This window comes from Triturus cristatus, chromosome 10, assembly GCF_964204655.1.
Source record: "Triturus cristatus chromosome 10, aTriCri1.1, whole genome shotgun sequence".
Classification (NCBI taxonomy): Eukaryota; Metazoa; Chordata; class Amphibia; order Caudata; family Salamandridae; genus Triturus; species Triturus cristatus.
The window spans coordinates 259,768,245-259,789,419 of record NC_140593.1 but is presented as its reverse complement, the minus strand read 5'-3'; the positions used below and the strand labels follow the sequence as shown (position 1 = coordinate 259,789,419).

Genomic DNA, 21,175 nt, shown 5'->3' with positions numbered 1-21,175 from the left:
GCAGTAAATGGCTAACAGTTAACATCTACGACCAGGTGCACTAGCAGCTAAAAACCACCAGCATGTACATTGCTTTAGCTGAGTCAGGAAGTCAACTGAAATAGAAAACACAAGCAGAGTGAAAAAGACGAGCAGCAGAGGACGGAAGAATTATGTAGGAAACTAAATGGACACCACAGCAAAAATGACTGTTGCTTATGGCAAGTAAAATATTACACGTTTCCACAGGGTCAGGTGCAGATCCCTCTCTCTTCCCCAACCTGATCTGACAGTAGTGACAGATGCATCGCTCCTGGAATGAAGTGGCCATCTGTGAGAGGTGGAAATCAGAGGCCTCTGATCTCCAGCGGAATATCGTCTCCACATCAACTTGTTCAGGCTCCTAGCAATCCGATTGGCATTGAAGGTCTTCCTACCTTCCATCCAGGGAAGACTAGTGTAGGTGTTCACGGATAATATCTCCACCATGTGGTACTGCAACAAGAAGGGCAAGGTGGGGTCGTGAAACCTTTATCAAGATCCCTTCTATCTCTGGACATGGCTGGAACAGCAGGGAATATCCCTAGTGGGTCAACATCTGGCGGGCTCTCTGAACACCAGAGCGTACAAACTCAGCTAAAGGTGCCTAGAAGATCATGAATGGCGTCTCCATCCAGAGGTCTCTTTCAGCAGTCTTGAGCTGTTGAACATGGCCATCAGTCCTCCGATCAGGCTGTCCCTTCGAGAGGATCTTAAGTCGCAGCAGCAGGGGAGGGTTCTCCATCTGAACCTGTCAGTGCTCCACCTTCGTGTGTGGAGATTGAGCAGCAATAGTTAATAGCCTTCAACCTTCCCCCGAAGCCTGTAATGTTATCTTGGCAGCCAGGCGTCACTCTACCAAGAAGGTTTACTCCTACTGTTGGGCTAAATTTGTGGCATGGTTTTCAGAAAGACACATTCCTCTTTCTGCCCCCCTTTGTCAGGTGTTTGTGTTTGTTCTTTCCCTTCAGGGCTCTGCCCTGGGCACTGTTAAGGGATACCTATCAGCAATTTTATTTTCTTTGGTTGCCTGACCAACTTTCCCTTTTCCAGTCCCCTGTTGTGCATAGGTTTTTTAAAAGTTGGCATCATATGTTTCCTCCCACTCTCTTCATTATGCCCAGTGGGATCTCAATCTTGTCCTTACCTTCCTTATGTAGGCTCCCTTTGAGCCTCTGCACAATTTTCCACTCAGGCTCCTTACCATCAAGGTGGCCTTTCTTGTAGCAATCGCATCTGCCCGTAGGGTCCAGGAGCTTCATGTCTTGTCATCCAAACCTCCTTATCTTAACATCTACCCAGGCAAACTGGTGCTTTGTACGAGAGCTTCCTTTCTTCCGAAAGTAGTCACTCCATTTCACGTGGGTCAAGCGATCAGTCTGCCTACTTTTTACGCTCTGCCTCATCTCTCTAAGGAAGATGAGCAACTTCCCTTCTGGACCCAAAAGAGGGCTGTCGCTCTACCTTGACCGCATGAAAGAGTTACAGGTGGACAACCAACTCTTCATGGGGTATGTTGGAGCGAAGAAAGGACGGGCCGTGCAAATGTGGACCATCTTCAGATGGATTGTGTTATGCATCAAAATCTGCTATGCATTGGCCAAGAAGCAACCCCCTGAGGATTTTCCGTGTTCACTTCACCAGAGCTATAGCTGCAACCACTGCATTAACTCATGGAGTTCCGGTCCTGGATAGCTGCCAGGCAGCCACGTTGGCCTCAATGCACATGTTCACCAAACATTACTGTGTGGACAGTCAAGTCCGTAGAGATGGGCTTTTTGCAAGACTCCCTGTGGGAAATTGGTCTGTAGAACCACCTACGGGGAGGTAGTGCTTGGGTATTTATTCTAAAGTAAGGAATATGCATCTAGACGTCTCTATCAGATGAACAAGATACTTATCTTTGGTAACACCTTATCTAGTAGAGACTCTTATCTAGCCGCAGATTCCTTACCGACCCGCCCATTCTCCCTTCTCTGCACACGCATTTCTAGGGACAGGGTACTTCCCTTTAAGGCCCTAGTCTTCCACATCAGTGGTCAGTACTTCGTGGCTATGTGCTTCTGGTTGGAAAGTTGCAAAAAGTAACTGATTTAAGCGTGCTTGTGTGGGGCCTATATTGGCACCGCGAACGTCCCTTCTGGCGCAGACGATACCAACGATGCTACGCGGAGCCGAATGATGCAACATACCGGCATACAGAGCTACTGCTCATGAAAAAGTTCCAGATCCAGTCTGACTCCTATGAAATATCCTAAGTTAAGGAATCTGCTGCTACATAGTCTCTACCATATAAGGCTTTACCAAAGGTTAGTAACTTGGTTTTTTAAACATAAAGATTGGTTGTAGTAGTTTCCAAGGGCAGCTCATGCACTTTGAAAGCAGTGGAGCATAATTCTTGCCACAACCTTGAGTGAACAAACAACGGGGGACGAGGGTGTTTCTTCTCATCTTCTTCTCGAGTAGAATACAAGATGATGATTTTTGAGCGTGGTGGGGCACACGCCTATAAAGAAGTGTAACTGGTGAGCCAGACTGATGCAAGGTTTGTACGAAGGGGTAGGAGATATGGTGTACTACCCCAGAGTACTTGGAAAGAATGGGGTGTACTCAGCATTTTAGTGTACATTATCCACATACTTTTTCTAAGACGCAATATTTAATTGCAATATTCCTATACTTTCATGGTGGGCCAGCTAAAGCTGACCCTCCTGCAAACTGTTGCAGGGTTGCTCAACCTATGGTGGCAAAATAATAAAATGTTAAGAAACATTTCCCTACTAAAATTCTACAAAGACTTTAGTGATTCACATAGTTCAGAAAATGCAAACACAATATTGATCATACTGCCCCCAAACATTACTTTTCTGTTTATGACAATATAGATATCTTGTTATCCAATGTGATTCCTGCACATATAAGCTTTCATTTTCAAGAAAAAAAAAGTTTTTCTTGTCCTGAAATACCCCATTTTAATTTTTAGTAAATACATGTTTGCGGTTCAGTATCATGTTACCTTTTGAATCATATCACTCCACGGATGCCTGCAATACGGCAACATTTACCACTATTGTGCTAGAGTCAGAAACATACAAAGTGTGAAAAAGCAAGTAATTGCTACCATTGTGCCTGGGTTAGCATTATACCAGGGGTGGGGGCACAGTTACGTTATTGGTGTCAGGAAATACCACCATTTGTCCTGGGCTAGTGATGTACCAGGGTGGGCAAGTCTGCATGAATTCTCATCTTGAGCCAAGCATTACCTCGATGGCATGGCTTGGAATACTAGGGGCGGCGCATATATGGAATCGAAGCTATCAGTATGCCAAGATTTACCACCAATGTGACCAGCCCAGAATCTTGCTAGGGGTGGGCATCATCATCACCACCACCATGGATATCCACAACATGCCGAGGATTACTGCCAATATGCCCGAGCCAGAACCTGGTGTAGCTTTTGTTCCCCAGGTTTTGGTTTCCCAGGACCAGCACTTTATTCAAGTAACTAGTCAATACATTATGAACTGTCCCACTAGTGTCTGGAATTCATCCCTATCCATCTGTGAGGTCTTGTGTTTAGCCGGTCATACAAATTGCCTATCAGCAGAAATCCAACCCTGACATTTCAGCCACTTTTTTAAATGCTGGTTGCCCTTACAGGAGGGTATTTGACAAGTAGGGAACAGCGTTAACTACTCTGTATAAGTTTCTTTCTTAATGGCATTGGCCGCCAAAAAGTGCAGTGGAGGAATAAAACCTGTGCAATGAGACACTGCTATCTGCAACTACTTTTATCAGTTATTACTAAACAAAAGACCTTCCTGAGAGCTAACCTCCGATAACAATTGAGTAGTATACATTAGTTCTTTTACTGGATAGATTAGCTCCAGATCATAAAGCCAAAGCTTTCCCTGATCCGTATGATTCAGTAACTTAGTTGGAGTCACTCTACTTCTACCGCCTACTCATACATACCACTATTGGAGATTTGTCAGATGCCTGAAGAAAGACTTCCACTTTATGATCAGGAATAGCATCAGAACTACTAACACTTTGGTTAAGACCACTCTTTTCATTACGACGACCAAGAGATTCCTCCAGAAACTCAGAGCTTCATAGTATCACCATTGCCTTGCTGAGATCAGCCATTTTCATTTGGTCATAATTGCATTACCCACTTGTTTATCCATATACCGTTATGTATCAGGAGTGGAGGGATCAATTGATTATTCTTCCTGCCTGACCAGTTGATGAAGTGGAAACAAGCGTGACTTGACACTCCAAGTCTTGAAACCAACCCAAATCTCAGCACTTGAAAGGAATCAGACCTCTTGCCATAATTTTACTGTTGCAAAGTTTAATAAACCTTGATCAATGGGGTTGTAAGTCCCGAATTTGATAATTAAATCAGCATTCCAAAATAACATTCCAAAATAGATTCGTTTGAAAATGTTATCCAAAATGTCAATCTCTGTTCAGCAGAATATTTGGTTTAATGTAAACCCCGGTTTGAGCGTATGAGATTGAAATAAATAAATTTGTTCGGAATAAAACCCTAATCCAGACCCCAGCTCACACACGGACCAACCGGAACTATGCTTTTATATTTTTCAAAATGTTGTCTTAAGAATTTAGGGGCCAATGTACTAACATACAGGTCACAAATATATACTAATCTGTCACATCGCAAAGTGTTCATTTGCAGGGGGTCACAGAACAACCTGCCTAATGTATATTTACTGGGCCTATTTTCTCACTGATATGCTTTTCATTCCAACAAAAGGTAATAAACTGTCATGGCCTGGCACTTTCAATAGAAGGCGCCATGTAAACTGGGATGGCAATTGTCATTTGTAGACTGTGGTAAATATGTTTTCTTCTAGGACGGTGTGGAATGTGTCATGGCAATAGTACCTTACATACTGAGGCTAGGTAGAGACAGGCTTGGCACTGGAACTTCACATACTGCAGCAACGTCAAACTTGCAAGGCAAAGTATACTTTACATACTGAGGCAATGTATAAACTTGCATGGAAAACAGATTTCAGTCTTAGCACTAAGGGAATTGATTACATGCAGTGTGCATGAACACGGAAAGATTGAGACGGAACACACTATAAAGTACTCGGGAAGGAGGTTGGGAGTTTTGTGGAAAATAATGCGATCTAACATATGTCATACATTTGAGATTAATTTAAATATATTAAATTTGTAGTAAGTGTTTTTTCCACTTTGACAATGACCTTATCGCAGAAGTGCCTTTCTGCGCTGCAAAACGCACTGTACTCACCAGTTCGATATTGCAGCATCAATTGATTTAATCACTATATAGACCGGTTTTCAAAGACAAACAAAAAAAGGTGTACAATTGTTTCCATTGAATTACTTTGAAGTACGAGCAAATTTCCAACACTTGGAGGTTATCACAAAGGATCCCTGGTGTTTACTCAATGAAATTTGAAAGTTGTTGGTCTCCTTTAAAACTGAATGCGTATATTGTATGCAACCAGATATTTCACTCTAGAGAAAATATTTTTTTCGGGGAGAAATCTAGTATTCTGTGCTCCCGTTAAATTTGGGTGTCTGTCTGATCCTCGAAACACACTGCTTTTGATAGGAGCAAATATGAGTCTCTTCAGTGTAGGAAACTGGCTACCTAGGGTATATCACAATCTAGAAAATTAAGCAGTGTTAGATTACTTTTAATTGCAACCCACAGAGCAGTACCCCCAAACCTGCCTCTAAGCCTACCTTTGCAGTTGAATACCAACTATATTGGCAGTTCGGCAACCATAAATGCACTTTGGGATTATAACATTCCACCACTGCCTGTCCTCGAAATCTGTTGGGCCTCAGTGACACCCAGGATTTTTTAAGGTTCTCTCTACATTATCCACAAAAATCAGATGGGTTATTGACGTGTAAACTAGACCCCGTCTGAATCTAAAAAACCCTTTTTGGTACTTGTCTGACTGCTTTAGTAATATAACAAATATCTGAATATTGTTAGAACTAAAAATACATTTTTAAAAAGTGCCATTGTCGTCATTTTATATTTCTGTTCTCATTCTTTCTGTTTTTTCGTTTCTACAGAGACCTAAGATTAGTATCGATAGGAGCTGGAGCAGATGAAGTTATGCTTTCGATTATTTGCAAATATATGGAAACCCTTCCGAGCAGAAAATAATGATGTTTTGAAGTCTATGTGAAAATGTGTCCTGTAAGGACAGCATGTTAAGATACAAATCATGTTAATAAAAACAAAAAAAGGATAATAAAGGAATAAGCAATAATGTCTATTTTATATTACAAAGACTGAAAACATGGTAATATTATAATAATGGAAGACTTTTTTGCGTCATATTAGCACAGTAATAAAAGAACAAAAAAGTAAACAATTTGTAGGAAGAATGTATTCTTTCAGTTTCTATCCAACCAGCGCCGATTTAGGTACTAACCATGGTAATAAGCAATTCAGCTCAAGAAAAAGCAGTGATGTCACCTGGCAACATATTTATGTATTTTAGATGCAGTTAAAACCATAGATGTGGCCTTGCAAAGGAACAGTTCTGCATTTGAGATATTAATGTCATCAACAGAACGTCATGCCTTCCCAACAACAGTAGTAAGTCACTCATCAATATCATCAACAGACAAAGCATAGACAGGACGCTACGTGGTTGGTAATGGCCTACAAAACAGTGCGTTTGTAACAATTCCTCTAAGGTATCCCAGACATTTACACTAAATGAGAGCTTGGCTTGGAACCTGAGGAAAACATCTAACTGCTTACATGGCATGTAGGTAGTAGATAGAGATTATATACCAGTGAGGGATTCCTCCTAGATTTAGAGATCAGAATATTTAACTGGAAGAGTATGTTTTAAAGTAAAAGCTAACACAGGGAGATAATGGGCGGAGCTAAGCATTGTTGCACCGGAAGTGCAGTGTATTTTTGCAGCCGGCCTCAACATAAGGTAAAAATGGACACACAAATTGTATTTTAAAAAGCCATGGTATAGAAGCAGGGCAACCACAATACTAAGTAAGCAAGGAAAAAGTTGGACAATGGGCTTCAATTAGAATTTGGATGGAACTAAATCCTCCAATTTCTGGATAAAACTCTAAATATGAAGTAGATTAAACCGGTTAAATGTATTGCTATCTCTATGATGGAGAATATTCAGCCACTGGATTCTATCTCGGCTTAGTGTCTCGTCCAGAAATAAGAGGATGTTTAATCTGTACTCTCAATGAGGGCCTGTGTCACAGCAGTAGGCTGGGTGATGAGCCTACTTTTCTACTGTCAAATTCAATGTTTGATATGTTAGAGCAAAACGATTAAAAAAAATTGTAAGAATTAACTATGGCTATTGGACCAAAAACACATCACCCATTTTGACCTAGCAAAGAACAAATTAGCCTCACACAAGGCATTTAATTAAGAACGAGAGGCTGAAAAACGCTATTGAATGACCTTCTCGAGTGCCCAAAAAAAGGAAAACTCCTCTCAGTAGCCACGGTGCCGCCCTGTACTTTTTAGTAAACTAAAGGGTGTTGAGTGTCTCAAACTAGGTGGAGAAAACAAGAAATGGCATAAAGCCTTCTTTGCAATCTTGTAGCTCTTGATTTTAAATTAAGGCTAATGCGGAGGTTCCCCTCGTCATCAGGGGGGAGGAAGAGCTAGTTAAGAGTAGAAAACCATTAGAATCTATATCTACAAAGGATAAAAAAATCAGGGTAAAAAATAGTAGGAAATGGGCGATGAACACAACAAACTAAGGAAATGAAGGCATTGCAAAATATCCATCAATTGTATGTAAATTCCTCATTGTATTTGATTTAAACAGGAGCTGGATTTTCAAGAAAAACCTTTTTTCCATCTTGGGATTGGGAATGTTGGATATGATTACCTGTAGAGATCAACATCTTGGAAAGGGTATAATGCTTGTCCATGCCTTCGTCCTGGAACTCATGGCTTTAGTTAGGAATGCAAACAAGCCCACAATTGACATACTTCGTCCAGTGTTTTACTGTGCTGCCGCCCTTCCACCCGATGCTTCTCACTGCTAGTGGAACATAACCCCTACATGACCCTGAGCTCAGAAATTCTCTTGTAGTCTTCGCAATTGGAGCACCCACGTATGTGCTAAGCACAGCTTTCATTAACACACCACCCAAACTCCTGCATATTCTGCAACTTCTGATAAACTCTTCTCTCTTACAGACTTAACTGTCATTCCTCTCGCCATTCTTGGTACGAATGTAACAGAATGCCCCACTGCTGAAACTTTGGGTTTGTCAGAATGTAGTTGAAAGATGTGACATATTAACAAAGCAGCATGCTCCTACGAATCATCTTCCCAAGAAATCCCACTAAGAGGATGACCTTTCAAATGAATCAGAAATTAAAGACGACCTATAAAAATTTGAGAATCATAAATTTCTTTTTTAATAAAATTCCTGTTGGCATTGAACCATAGCTGGCAGACTGTTAGATGGAAATCTCTGATAACATTCTAGAATATCCGGCTTCATCTGAGATGAAAGAATTGATCTTTAAAGAAGAAGGCAATCTCAGTCAAAAGACCACAAGATTGATCTTATGAGTAATAAGTGTAACCCTAGCAGTGACTGAACAGGTAGTAAATGAGAACACAGACCAGAATTGTTTCTAGGAGCAAATAAAGATGATTTTAATTGATCAGCATGTCTTTGTCCTGATTTTGGAATGGTGCAAACTTTGAAAAATATTTTGTGCTTCTACAACTGATCCAATGTATCTGGTCCTTTTTTGTTTTCGGCAGTAGCTAAGACAGTGAACTTTAAAATTACAAATATACACATTAACTCCCAGCTTCCCATGCACAGATGAATCAAAGAACCTAATGTTTTTATTACCTCAGTTTTGGCATTTTTGAAAGAAGTAGCCCGTTTTTCCTATTGCTTTGTGCTCTCAACATACTTCCAGTTTGTGGTGCAAAGTAGTTTGAAACCAATGGGTGATCCAGGAAAGATATACATTTCGGAAAAGTAGGCAACATTCTTAATTCAACAAGGGGTCATATATGTAGATCCTTCAAGGTGTTCCTAAACAAACAAACTGTTGGAATACAGAAATATTGAAAACCAGTAGGGAAAAACAGCCATTTGTGACAATGTTTTTATTTGTAACTTTGTCAAAATGGCCGATTTACAAAAGGAATGTACCATTACGTTTGCTAGACTTTTTGGGTTGTGGGGATGTTTGTAGGTTCTCCAATAACTTGAGGTACCCAGAGTCAACAACTGAGCTGCACCGTACAATACTTTTCATTGTGTACTGAGTATAGACCATTTCATATGGTGAAGTATGTAGAGTGAAAAATAGGTATCAAGGTAAACTATGTCATATTGCAATGGGCACAGGATATGGCGATTAAAAGCAGTGGTTATTTGTACGTCTCTGAATTTATTGGTACCCATACGATCATATGATAAGGGTATTTTTCAACGTATCTAATGTCTTACATGCCCTCTTACTTTTAGAAGGCACATATGAAGTGACATCCAGTTGGTAATAATAAATATCCTACTATTCTGTGTTCTCACATGTCTTCTGATACAAAATGGTGCCTCACTTGTGCGGGTAGGCCTAGTGCCCTTGATAAGATATGGGCCAAAAAGCAACATGGATCCATCACCTTTTTCCACTCAAACTGGCCCTTTTTTTGCAAAGTGGGTAGCTGTGGGTTTTGTGCCCTAGCTCAGCGAACCAGTACTTTAAAAAAAAAACTGTACATGTAAAGGAATCCAGGATGGGGTGACTTGCGTTGCTCTTACCAGGTTGTTTTACCCAGAATTCAATGCAAAGCTCAAACGTTCACAAAAAAATATTTTCCTCATATTTCTGTGTTGGAAAGTTCTGGAACCTGTGCAGAGCAAGCCACAAACTTCCTTCCACCCAGCAAGTCTTCTGATAAAAAAGGTACCTCGCTTGTGTGGCTAGGCTTAATGCCTGCAAAAGGAAAGGGCCTAAAATACAATGTGGAGCCATCAAAATTTCCTGTCACAAAAATGATCTGATTTGGAATTGGGGGTACCGGCATTTTTTTGGCCGGGGATAGATGACCACCCTGAGAAACCTGCTCAACCCAGAAATTTCTGAAAACTAGAAAATGCCTTGTATCTGCACACAATGAAGGGCAGAAAATCTGCAGGGGGTTGTATGGGTGGGTGTGGGGTGGGCCTGTTGCCCGGAAGGGTCGTCCCCACCCATTTTGCATAAAAAAGTTGATTCCTGATGTTTGGTGAGCTTTCTACCAATTGCGTGTAAGAACCTCCAATCTGAGCAGAAAGACTTTTGGGCCTGGGAAATGGGGGAGCACAAGCATATTACCGGGGCTCGCTTCCCTCTCCACATATAATCCCTGGTGCTCTAGCGGTCTTTCTGGGGGTAGCAACCTCAAAGACTTTGAGCCTGGGGCGAGGGGGTAGCATTAGGCCATTGTGAGGGGGCCTCTCCTGTATCAAAAAATAGTCCTTGGGGTCTATCAGGTGGATTGCGGCTTGAAGATCGCCCTCCTGCGGCGATCCCCAAGGGGGGGGATCGACTGGGGAATGGTAGAATTGAAAAGGGGAGATTCTCCCCCATCTGAATTTGTGCTCGGGGCTGAGACCAATGCTGAGAAAATGAAATGAGACGAAAGTCTCATTTCACTTTCAATATAATTACCTCTGCGCACCATGCACACCTATCATCATTGGATTGTGACAAAAATAATGCCTCGGGCTGCTGAGGAAGCTCTTCCCACAGCTCCTGTGGCTGAAATGAAAAAAATGAAATCCTTGTGGTGCTCACCCCAGAGGAATTTCCTGCCTTGGGTGCGAGGACGGCTTGGAGTCGTCCTCTGCACACAAGAACTGGTGCAGAGGACCGCATGAAGCCTTCCTCTGCTCTAAACAGGTTAACTAAGAAAGAAAGCTTACAGAGCCTAAACAATCCAGACAGAATGAGTACTGTGAAGAAATGTTGTGGTTGTGTTATCTCACCGTGTAATAAATTTACAAACCAGTGTTGGGTCAATTCAGGCTCGTTTGGAAAGCCTTAGTTCAACCTTCGGTAGATGTGGCTTTGAGCAGTCGGCCTTAAACAAAGGAACAAGTGCAAAACATTTAGAAGAACCGAAACAGTTGAATAAGAATAAGACATGACATAGGGAAAATCAAACACCGAATTTATAAAAATGTATTTTATTTTTATGTATTTGTAGACACCAAAACAAACAATCTACCAGAAGGCTCTGGTGATATAAATTATTAAGCAAATAGTAAATCACTGCTTTTTATTCAAATCCCAAACAGGCATTTGCAACTACTGCGGTCACTTTGAAAACTTTTGTACAGTTGTATGTGTTACACCAGCCTGCTTTGGGTGACCAACACCAACAGGGAGCGAGTCACAGGGGCCAAAAAGGCTTGGTAGGACAGTTCCCTTGAAGTCTCCAATCCAGTTCCAGGTTCTGGATGGGGCGATATTATATAATATAATGAGCGTTGGTGGTTTTTGACAAAGCATTCTCCCTCCACCCATTCCAGATCAAAAATAAATGTTTGCTACTGGGTGCCAGTACTTTTGTGTTGAATCTGTGGGAGAACCGCCATAGACTGCGATGGAGTAGTCCTGGTGCAAGGGATATAGGATGCTGATCCGTAATGGTAGGCTTCCTGAGGCCACCCCTCAGTCCACTAACTCAGTGGGGCGATTTCAGCCATAGGGGTCGATGTACAATAAAGTCCAGCCAAAAACGAGTTGCCATTGGTCTCCGGTGACAGTGAAACCTGCTGTTCCCTTTAACTGAGGCTAGTGTCTGTTATGGACTACCAAGCTGCACTCTGATGACTCTGCCTGGTCCAAAAGACTTGGGTGTAACTTCTGAAGGTCGGGACATGGTCTTCCGTGCTGCAGTCCGATGGTCAGCAGCGGTCAAACGATTGTGGTTACTGACTGGCCAAGGCTGGCTTCTTCAGCTTTTGTGGTCCTGTATCTGTAACAGGAAGTCAGTCAACTTACTCTTGTAGTCATTTCTTCTGTCTGAGATGCGGGGACGACTTTTCTTTGAGCTGAGCTCACCAGGCACAGTCCTCTCTTTGCTAACCCAAGGATCAGCAGGTGCAGCCCGACTTTGCTGCTGCCTCTCTTTGCCATGTAAGCAAAAACAATGGTTCTGTCGGGTGTAGGCAACTATTACTTATACAGTTAATTAAATTATTTTTATTATTTACTGCAATTCACACGCTTGGATGTCAAAGCAATTTTGGACATGCGGAACACAAAAAACACAAAGAAATTACTGGGTGGTAGGTATTATGTTTTATATAAATTCCATCATTTATATATACCCACACAATTGGTAAATTGCTGTCAATACAATGTGACATTTAAAGTGCTGCGTGATCATGTGACATATGTGCCCAGTGATACAATTAGTGCAAGAAATATGTACATGGGAGGCCGGAGTGTCTAACGGGAAAAACAATGGCTCTGCTGCTTTATCCAAATTAATCTTTGCACACAGAGTCATGATCTGGACCAATATATGCGTTATCGAGTGGTCAATACGGGTCTTCATCAGGACAATGGTGGGTGAAGAGGGGTTGACAGCCTATCAGTAACCAGAGTGAATCCTGGTTAAATAGTCAACAATGGCAAGTGTGGGTCTTGTCTGCGTGCTAAGGCCCCATCATGTTACATCAAGTTCAAATGACATGGTAACGGGTTAATCTGTTGAGACCGCTTTCAGCGATATTTGAAACGCCCAGAAGCGCGCATGAATCTCAATTATTTCAAGTTCAGGCGGGTTGATCGACTGAAACCGCTTTCAGGGATATTTGAAACGTTCAGAGGCGCACTTGAGTCTCAATTATTTCTATTATAGTTGTCCTCCGTGCGAGTTCGATAATTCAACATTTAGTGGGGCTTGCAGGCGTGTGTCCTGTCAAAGCGCTTGCCAGGCCCAGGGAATATCAGGGCAGTCCTTCTGTGCTCGCTTCAGTGCAGACATGATCTGAGTGCCAGGAGAGCATTTTATGTCACAACGTGCCCTCTGGAGATGCAGTGGTTCTAGCCAAATGGATAGCAGGGCCCCTTCCATGCTATAATGCCTTCTTTCAAAGTGTGGCATCTCGCTATCCCAGAGTGCAATATTTTGCCCACTTCAAAGCTGGCAGAATCTCTGTGTCTGTGTAGCATGGTAGCCCACCCTAGAGGTGGGGCTACCTGAGGGATGCATGCCCACAGGAAAACTGGTTCACCAGCAGTTTACCTCTCTTTGTCCCTGACGCCAACCTGTCTACCAGAACAAAAGAGGCAGCCCTCTTCATCTGTGTTCACCATTTGCCCTTCAAAAACAGCTTCCTTTTGAAGCTCACTGTTTGGGCTCGTACCCTGTTTGGCCTTCCTTCCAGGGAGAGGTAACACCTCTTCCAACGGCAGGCCTGTTTTGTTTTTTCCTGGAAGTCATTTACACATCTCCCCAGGAGGGTAGAAGGCTGTTTCGTGGCCATCAACTGCAAACTGTCACTGGAAAACTTTGGCAACAGAGTGACAAGTTTCTAAAATTGCAATTTACTTAAAAGTTACATTAAATTGGACTTGGGCTTCAAGTCGGGTTCAATGTAACAATTCTTTTGATACCTTGAAGTACCAACTTTAGTAGACCAGTTCAGAAGTTTGTGCAGCTGAGTTGTCCAGATGGAACCCTGAACTCCTGCCACAATGGGGCTACTAGCATTTCTACAGCGAAAACTACAATTTACCAACACATGTCCTACTTTTTAATATGCAGCATCTTGCCTTAGGCTCAATAAGCCTACCTTAGGGATAACTTTTAGATATATTTATAAGGAAGGTCTGGATATTGTGATTAGTTATAATAATAATAATCCAGTATTTGTAAAGTGCGAACAATTACCCCTAAGGGTATCAAGGTGCTGGGGGCTGTCGGGAAGATTAAGCGAGCTATTGCCCAAAGTCACATGGTGCTGGGCTAACCTGGCGCCGGCACCGGGGATTGAACTGTGAGCCCCCGTGTTCCGGAGTCAGCCGCCCTGGCCGCTGCACCACACCTCTTCCAAAGTTGAGTTAGCAATTTGAAAACCGCTCTGCCAGCCACCAAAAGCTGGGAGTCTTGACATGCTTTGTCACACTGGTGGTGATGCAATAAGTGCTGGAGTCCACTACAGGCCCTGGGTTCCCCTTGTACCCTATACTAGGGACTGAAAAAGTAATTTAACGTGTGCCAGTTGTGGTTGAGCCAATCGGAAATACGCGGTTTAAGAGTCAAACAGCAGCATCGGCCTAAAACATTGGTAGTGAATATGCAAAAGATGAATTTCCTTTCAGGTACCAATACAGTTCTAAAATATGTTACAAACATGCTCGCAATCTGGTTAAAATCTTTCAATACTGGCATTCATAACTGCATTCTTGATAATCTCAGTTAGTGGTAAACTTGTTAGCTCTTTTTTTAGGATTAGCCAAGCAGACCAAATATATCCATATACAGAGAAATATATTAGAGTTGTCTGTTCTATAGCAGAAATGTAGTGTATTAATACATGTTGGCATATCAAGAAATTTGGATAGCGGAGCAAGCCATTTATATTGAAGAGCCAGTGCCTCTGTGCAGCAGTCTTTCTTGACCTCTAAAGTTGTAGTCACTCAAATCATAATTCATGGGGGCCATATTCTATTTTGCCACATAAGATTTCATTGGAGGAGTACCATGTCTAAACTTGACATGTAAAGAGTGACAGTCCTATGACTCTCCGTTGAAGAGACTGCCCATACCAGTTTACCTCCTTTATGGAGAAATAGGTGGGTGCCGTGGAGGCTGTCCGTGTGCCTGGAAATCATATTCTGGCACTGTATTCCTCATTGACTAGTTTGGCTACATCAGAACCAGCGGAGGCAGGGTTAGCCCAGATGTGACTATGAGAATGGTTCTCACATGAGTTTGCCAGTAAATATTAGTGGCTCTCTTGAGCAAAGACCTCTAATATGGTTTTTAAAAAGGAGTCCCATGATAGTGTCTATTCAGCCTTAACCAAGACAGCACAGGGCTTAGTGCAATATTATCAGAGATGGGCTTGATGCCTAGCTGTATATACAGGAGTTGTAGAGGGGCCCCTAGGCCTAACTCAAAGATCTCAAGAAATTGTTATCAATTATTTGGAAGTCCCTAGTCTTCATGCAACCTCAAAGTTCTACGCCATACATTACTGCAACTATTGTTTTTGTTTTCAATACACCTTAAAAATTATACTGAGGAATTAACTACTGATCTTGTGCTTAAATCTTAGTACGTCGTTGTTTAATCACTTGAATACTTTTATGGCATTTTCCAGATCTGCTATCCAATACAGTTACTTTTTGAAACGTATACCTAGATAATCAAAACTGGTTACGCACTGAAGCTTTATAACATACTAAAAGGTTGCCCCTTCAAAATAAGAGTTAGTTTTATTTACATAGTCTTAGTTTTGGCAACATTAATCATCAAATCTCTCTACTTACAGTAAATCACAAATTTCTCAACTACACTATACATAGCATTTTCTGTCAGGGTGAGCAGAACAGCATCCTCTGCATAAAGTAGAATAGGAACTTTCTTGTTATATAGCTTTGGGATGTCAAGATAAACTTTGGCTAGGTAATCTTCAATGTCATTGATAAACAAGCTAAATAAGAGGGGAGCTAGGAGGCAACCATAGTGAAAGTCTGTATAAACGTAAAAGCTGTAGCCACTTTCGACCAATGGGCTATAGCAAATTTGCATGTTTGTTCATGTACGCAAACGTTTTACTACTTGTAACAATGCTTTATCCACTCCCATCTGGGTTACAGAAGACTATAATTTAGTTTGATTGACCAAATCAAATGCAGTCTTAGGTCTGTAAATTTCAAATAGAAAGTATTTTTTTGTTATACTTATGTAATGAATAGCCAAATTTCCTGATCCACTTTCCCTATTCACTCTCCGAAGCCTGCTTGTTCATCAGTCCAAATGGTTTCTGCATAGTCACAACTCTGCAACTGGTTGAGGAAAACTTGACCAAAAATCTTGCCAACTCCATCTCATAAAGAAATTGGTCTACAGTTAGCTGGGTTGCTTTGGCATACCTGATTATGCAAAGGCACCATGATTGCAGACTACCATGATGATGGGCTGCCAATACTGAGTTGAAGTCTTTTGTTAGGAGTAACCCTTATTTAAAATCTGCACAAACCAGATTGATGGGAACAGAATCAGGGCTTTTTATAATGTGCTACCCAAGCTTCGGCACTAATATGGGGCCCCTTTACACGATCGCCATAACCATTTAAAATAAGGTAGCAGAAGCTTGTTGAGTCTTTTTTTCCCTTGGCAGCCAGTCTTAGCTTATTTCAAAGCAGTTCTTGGCCATCACCCTATCAAGGCCTTATAATTCTTAAATTTCTCAAAACGATTTTCGAGGTGTCTCATCTTTAGTACATTTGACGATTCTCACTTTTTGCCGCTACATTCTGTCAAACCATCTATATTTCTTATGAATCCGTTTCCTGACTGGATTTGTGGTCGATCAGTGTTAAACCTGACACCCTTGGGTGTCTTACCCCAAACCTCCATTTGTCTGATCTTGTTTTTGCTGGTATTAGGGTTCTGCACACTTTGCCACAGCTAATCAGAGCTAAAGTGCTTGTGCTCTCTCCAATAAACATGGTAATATTGGTTTGTCGCAAATTGGCATGTTTAATTTGCTTATTTATAAGTCCCTAGTAAAATGGTAATCCATGTACCCATGGCCTGTAATTTATATGCTACTGGTGGGCCTGCAGCACTCATTGTAACACCCACTTAAGTAGCCTTTTCACCATCTCTCAGGCCTGCCATTGCAGAGCCTGTGTGTGCAGTTTACACTGCCATGTCGACCTAGCAAAATAAATCCTTTGCCAGCCCAAACCTTCCTTTTTATAGTTCGCGCTTGAGCCAGCACGCATGCGCTGCTCTGCGAGGCATTTAGTTAGGGCTTTAGAACTCTGAACACACGCTCGTCCGTGTGCTTTTCTTTTTATTAACCCGCAATTGGCCTGTGCGTGCGTCTTTCTTAAAAAAACAGCTCGCAGTTTGTCCAAGGCGGGTGATTGTCCCGCCGCCTTTGTTCCCTGGCCTAGTGTGCTCGGGAGCGAGCATCAATGCCATCTTTTTCCAATTATCTCGTTCGCGTTAATTGGAAACAGATGGCGGTCAGCGCTGGTCGTGCTGGTTTTTCGCCTGCAGCGGCGGGCACAAGCACGAGCACGCTCCACTCCTGGGCTTGTTAATGTATATTGCCTCAATTTAAGATGGTGTCCACACGTCATGCCTAATGACATAATTAACGTCATGATGAGGCGGTCTTGTTTATTTTGCTGTTGCTTTTTAAAAAAAATTCTGTCGGGTATGAAACGATGATGGGCACGCCCACATAAAGTCCTGCTTACAACAATCCTGCGTCCATAGATTTGAGCACCAACTGCTGTCTTGCTTCGGTTAGAATAAATTGTAGCTCTGATAGCTGTTTGCGCTTTACACATATGCCAATAACGTATAAACCCCAGCTGCCACTTTGCCTTAACATTAAAGATTTACGAACTCCCACAGATGGTTATAGTGTGTCACTTCCTTCTGGGAAATAAAGTTCAACCACTGTTGAATTACAAAGCTCAACACAGGCTGCAAAACTAACAGTCCCAGAAGCCACAGCGATTATAGCAGCCGAAAATTATTTTCAGCCATTGGTGGTGATGTCGTGCGAAGTGCACTGTGGGAAACATGGTCTATTATGTCTTTACATGTAGAAACAATTATACCTTGGTGAAAAAAAAATATTAGGTCACTAAATACAATACTAAATCTCAAAGTACCCAGCAGAAAAGTGTGTAGCCCATGTGGTAGATCTTAAAAGGTTACATGCACAACAATTGTTTTTATATTTTAAAATATATTGTTTTATTATAAAAAAATCACAGATATCACGACAATAATTAAAAAACACTATAAATAATAATTGCAGTACATTAATGTCGGGTTCTTATACAATTAAATCATGTATCCTATGCAAAAGCCTCAAATTCATATATTCTTATTCATGCATACCAATATAAAATCAACAGAGAGAAAAAAAGACAGTACATTGTCATTAAAAAACATATCCGATCTGAACAATTATGTTGGTAATCCTTGATATAATCAATTTTCTTTATCTACAGAATTAGCTAATTCCACGAATTATGTAGATGTAGCGTCCACGCATTTCGATGGTTCTATTGATATCCCATCTTTTTCAAGTCTAACCTAAATCTCTCCTATTGGCACTGTTTGGTTGCCTTTGGTCTGAGTCCTTGTTTAATTTTATTGATTCATCTATTCACTTAATCTGCATGGCATGTTATCGGCCCATGGTCCAGAAGGTCTTTATGTGCTGCTCCCACTTTGATAAAGTTTCTTATTGCAATCGTCATAACATTTTTCCTTTGTTTAAAACCCTTTTTTACTACTTCCTTCACCAACCTGGATTCGAGTAATATATACAAAATCTTCAAGGAATGGCAGTCTTTTTTTTTTGATAAGCAAGTTTATTGTTTTCAAACACATAAAACATATCAGCAAATGCACGGAAACCATTAGGACAATTTCGAGCATGTAAGTAATATATCCCACAATCGCAGACCCCAGAAAAAGTACACATTTAAAATATGAAAACAAATTAATCAGAACCCTCCACCGTACCCAACCACTTCCCCCACACCCGCCGATATTTTTTCCTGCATCCCTTTGCCATGTACAGGACTTTCTCCTGGGTCGCACACCAGTCCAATCCTCTACGCCACCTCCCCAGGTCAGGTAGGTCAGGACAGTTCCAAGCCGCCGCTATGTCCCGCTTGGCTACAATCATAGCTGTATTAAAGAATAGCTTCTCATTTCTGGACCCATCCGTGATCCCCAATAATGAGTGACGGGGATCGTGGGGAACCTCCCAGCCCAGCACCTTTGTAAGTCCCACCTCGATAGCCCCCCAGAATTGTCCCAAGCGGGGGCACGACCAAACCACGTGAAAGAAGTCTGCCGGGGCATGGTTACATCTCGCACATGCCGTGTCCGGGCGCAGGCCTGCTAGAAGCGTAAGGGGGTAAGGTACGCAGCATGCAAGAAGTACAGCTGAACCAACTTAAGTTTGGCGGAAGCGGTGACTGTCCTGGGGGCCATAAGAGCATCGCACCAGTCCACCTTGTCGAGAGGGCCCACCCACTCCACCCACTGTTCCCTCAACTTATCCAAGAAGGTGGGGGTGTTATTAACTAAGGAGCGGTATATGCGGGAGATGCCCCCCTTGCCTAAGTCTCCCATCATTGTCTGGGCCTCAGTGGGGCTATATTCGTGGAGCCTCGTGCCGTCCCTGATGTGTGTTTGGAGGGCATGACGCACCTGCAGGTACTTGTAGAATTGGGACGAATGTAGGGAGTAGCGAGTTTGGAGCTCCTGAAAGGAAAGCCTATGGCCTTTAGCCCATACATTCCCTAGCTGCAAGATGCCAATGAGGTCCCATGTTTTAAACCCCTGTAGCTCACTAACCTCCCGGAGCCAGGTCCCCTGCCAGAGGGGCGTACATTGGGTCAGCTTAAGTGCCCAACCGGTGTGGCGCAAGGAGGCCCGCCAGGCCAGTAACACGGAATGTGTCACAGGCAGTCAGGATGGGATGGGCCCCCCGTACATCATAGCTTGGATTTGGGGTATCCCCAGCTAACTCATCTCAAGCCTGTAGGCCGGGTCAGACCAACCCACATTGAACCAATCGTGGACCACCAGGAGACGTGCAGCCAAAAAATAGAGATATAAATGTGTCATCCCCATGCCACCGTCAAAGGAGGGAATCCGGCATGCAGACAAAGCCAGGTGTGCCCTCCCTCAGCTCCAAAGGAATTTGGTGGCTAAACTGTCCAGTTCCCGGAAGCAGGTCCTAGGAAAGCAGAAGGGGACATTTTGAAGGACATAACGAAACCTGGGAAGGATCATAATTTTAAACAGTGCCACCCTTCCTACGGGGTTCAAAGGTAATGCTTTCCATTTATGGAGGTCTTCCTTGGCCTTCTTCACCAATGGAACCAAGTTGAGGGACCAGCCCAGCTCGGGAAGGAGGGTAACCCATATCCCCAAGTATTTAAAGGACAGTCGCCGAAGCGGTATGGTGGACTGCCAATCAAAGCAGTCCCTAGATTGATGCCGAGGGACCAGAACTGACTTGCCATGGTTCAGCAGCAGACCTGAGGCCTGCCTGCTCGAAAGATTGCAAGATCTGTGGTCCCAAGGAGGCTGGTTCAGCCAGGAAGACCAGGACATCGTCTGCATATAATGCAATCTTGTCCGTTTCCATATTGGGCCACTCCCAGCCACGGATGCGGTCCTCAGCCCGTATCAGGGAAACCAAGGGCTCCATCGCCAGGGCGAAAAGCAAAGGGGAAAGAGGGCAACCCTGCCTAGTGCCCCTGGCAATGGGAAAGGCCTCCGATAGCACCCCATTAACCAGCACCCGTGCTCTCGGGTGGGCGTAGAGAACTTGAACCTATGCTCTGAATTTTGGGCCAAACCCCATCTTGGCCAGCACCCCTTGTAAATATGTCCAGCCTACTGAATCGAACGCTTTTTCAAAATCTATGGACAGGAGTGCTAAATACGGGGTAAGCAAATGCCGGTGGGCTAGAGCCAGTTGTAGCCTCTGGAGTCATTGACTGGTCCCGCGCTGGGGCATGAACCCACATTGGTCCGGGTGGACCAACAGGGTTAAGTAGGGCTTTAATCGCTGAGCCAAAATGGTGGCATATAGCTTAATTTCAGTATTGAGGAGGGAGATGGGACGATAGTTCGCGCATCTACTGGAAGGAGGCTGGGATTTCGGGAGAACCACAATGGTGGCGATATCAGTTTCTGGCAGAAAAGAACCTCTCTCCATGGCTTCATGAAATAAGGCCGCTAGGTAGGGCATTAGGGTTTTGGGGTATGCCACGTAATACTCTTGGGGAAGGCCGTCAGGGCCCGGGGTCTTGCCTGAGGAGGTGAGGGTGATCGCTTCTTCGATCTCTTTCCGAGAGATGGGGCGG

At 42.9% G+C, this 21,175-nt stretch overlaps 1 protein-coding gene across 1 annotated transcript in view; it reads left to right on the top strand.

Annotated features, from left to right (window-relative positions):
- LOC146789294 (putative acyl-CoA dehydrogenase 6) overlaps positions 1 to 8,722 on the top strand; it is a 584,061-nt gene extending 575,339 nt beyond the window's left edge. The window contains exon 9 of the mRNA XM_085630940.1: positions 6,112 to 8,722. Within this exon, the coding sequence (XP_085487066.1) occupies positions 6,112 to 6,205 (94 nt within the window). The 3' untranslated portion in view covers positions 6,206 to 8,722. The remainder of the gene's footprint in view (positions 1 to 6,111) is intronic.
- The last annotated feature ends 12,453 nt before the right edge of the window (positions 8,723 to 21,175 follow it).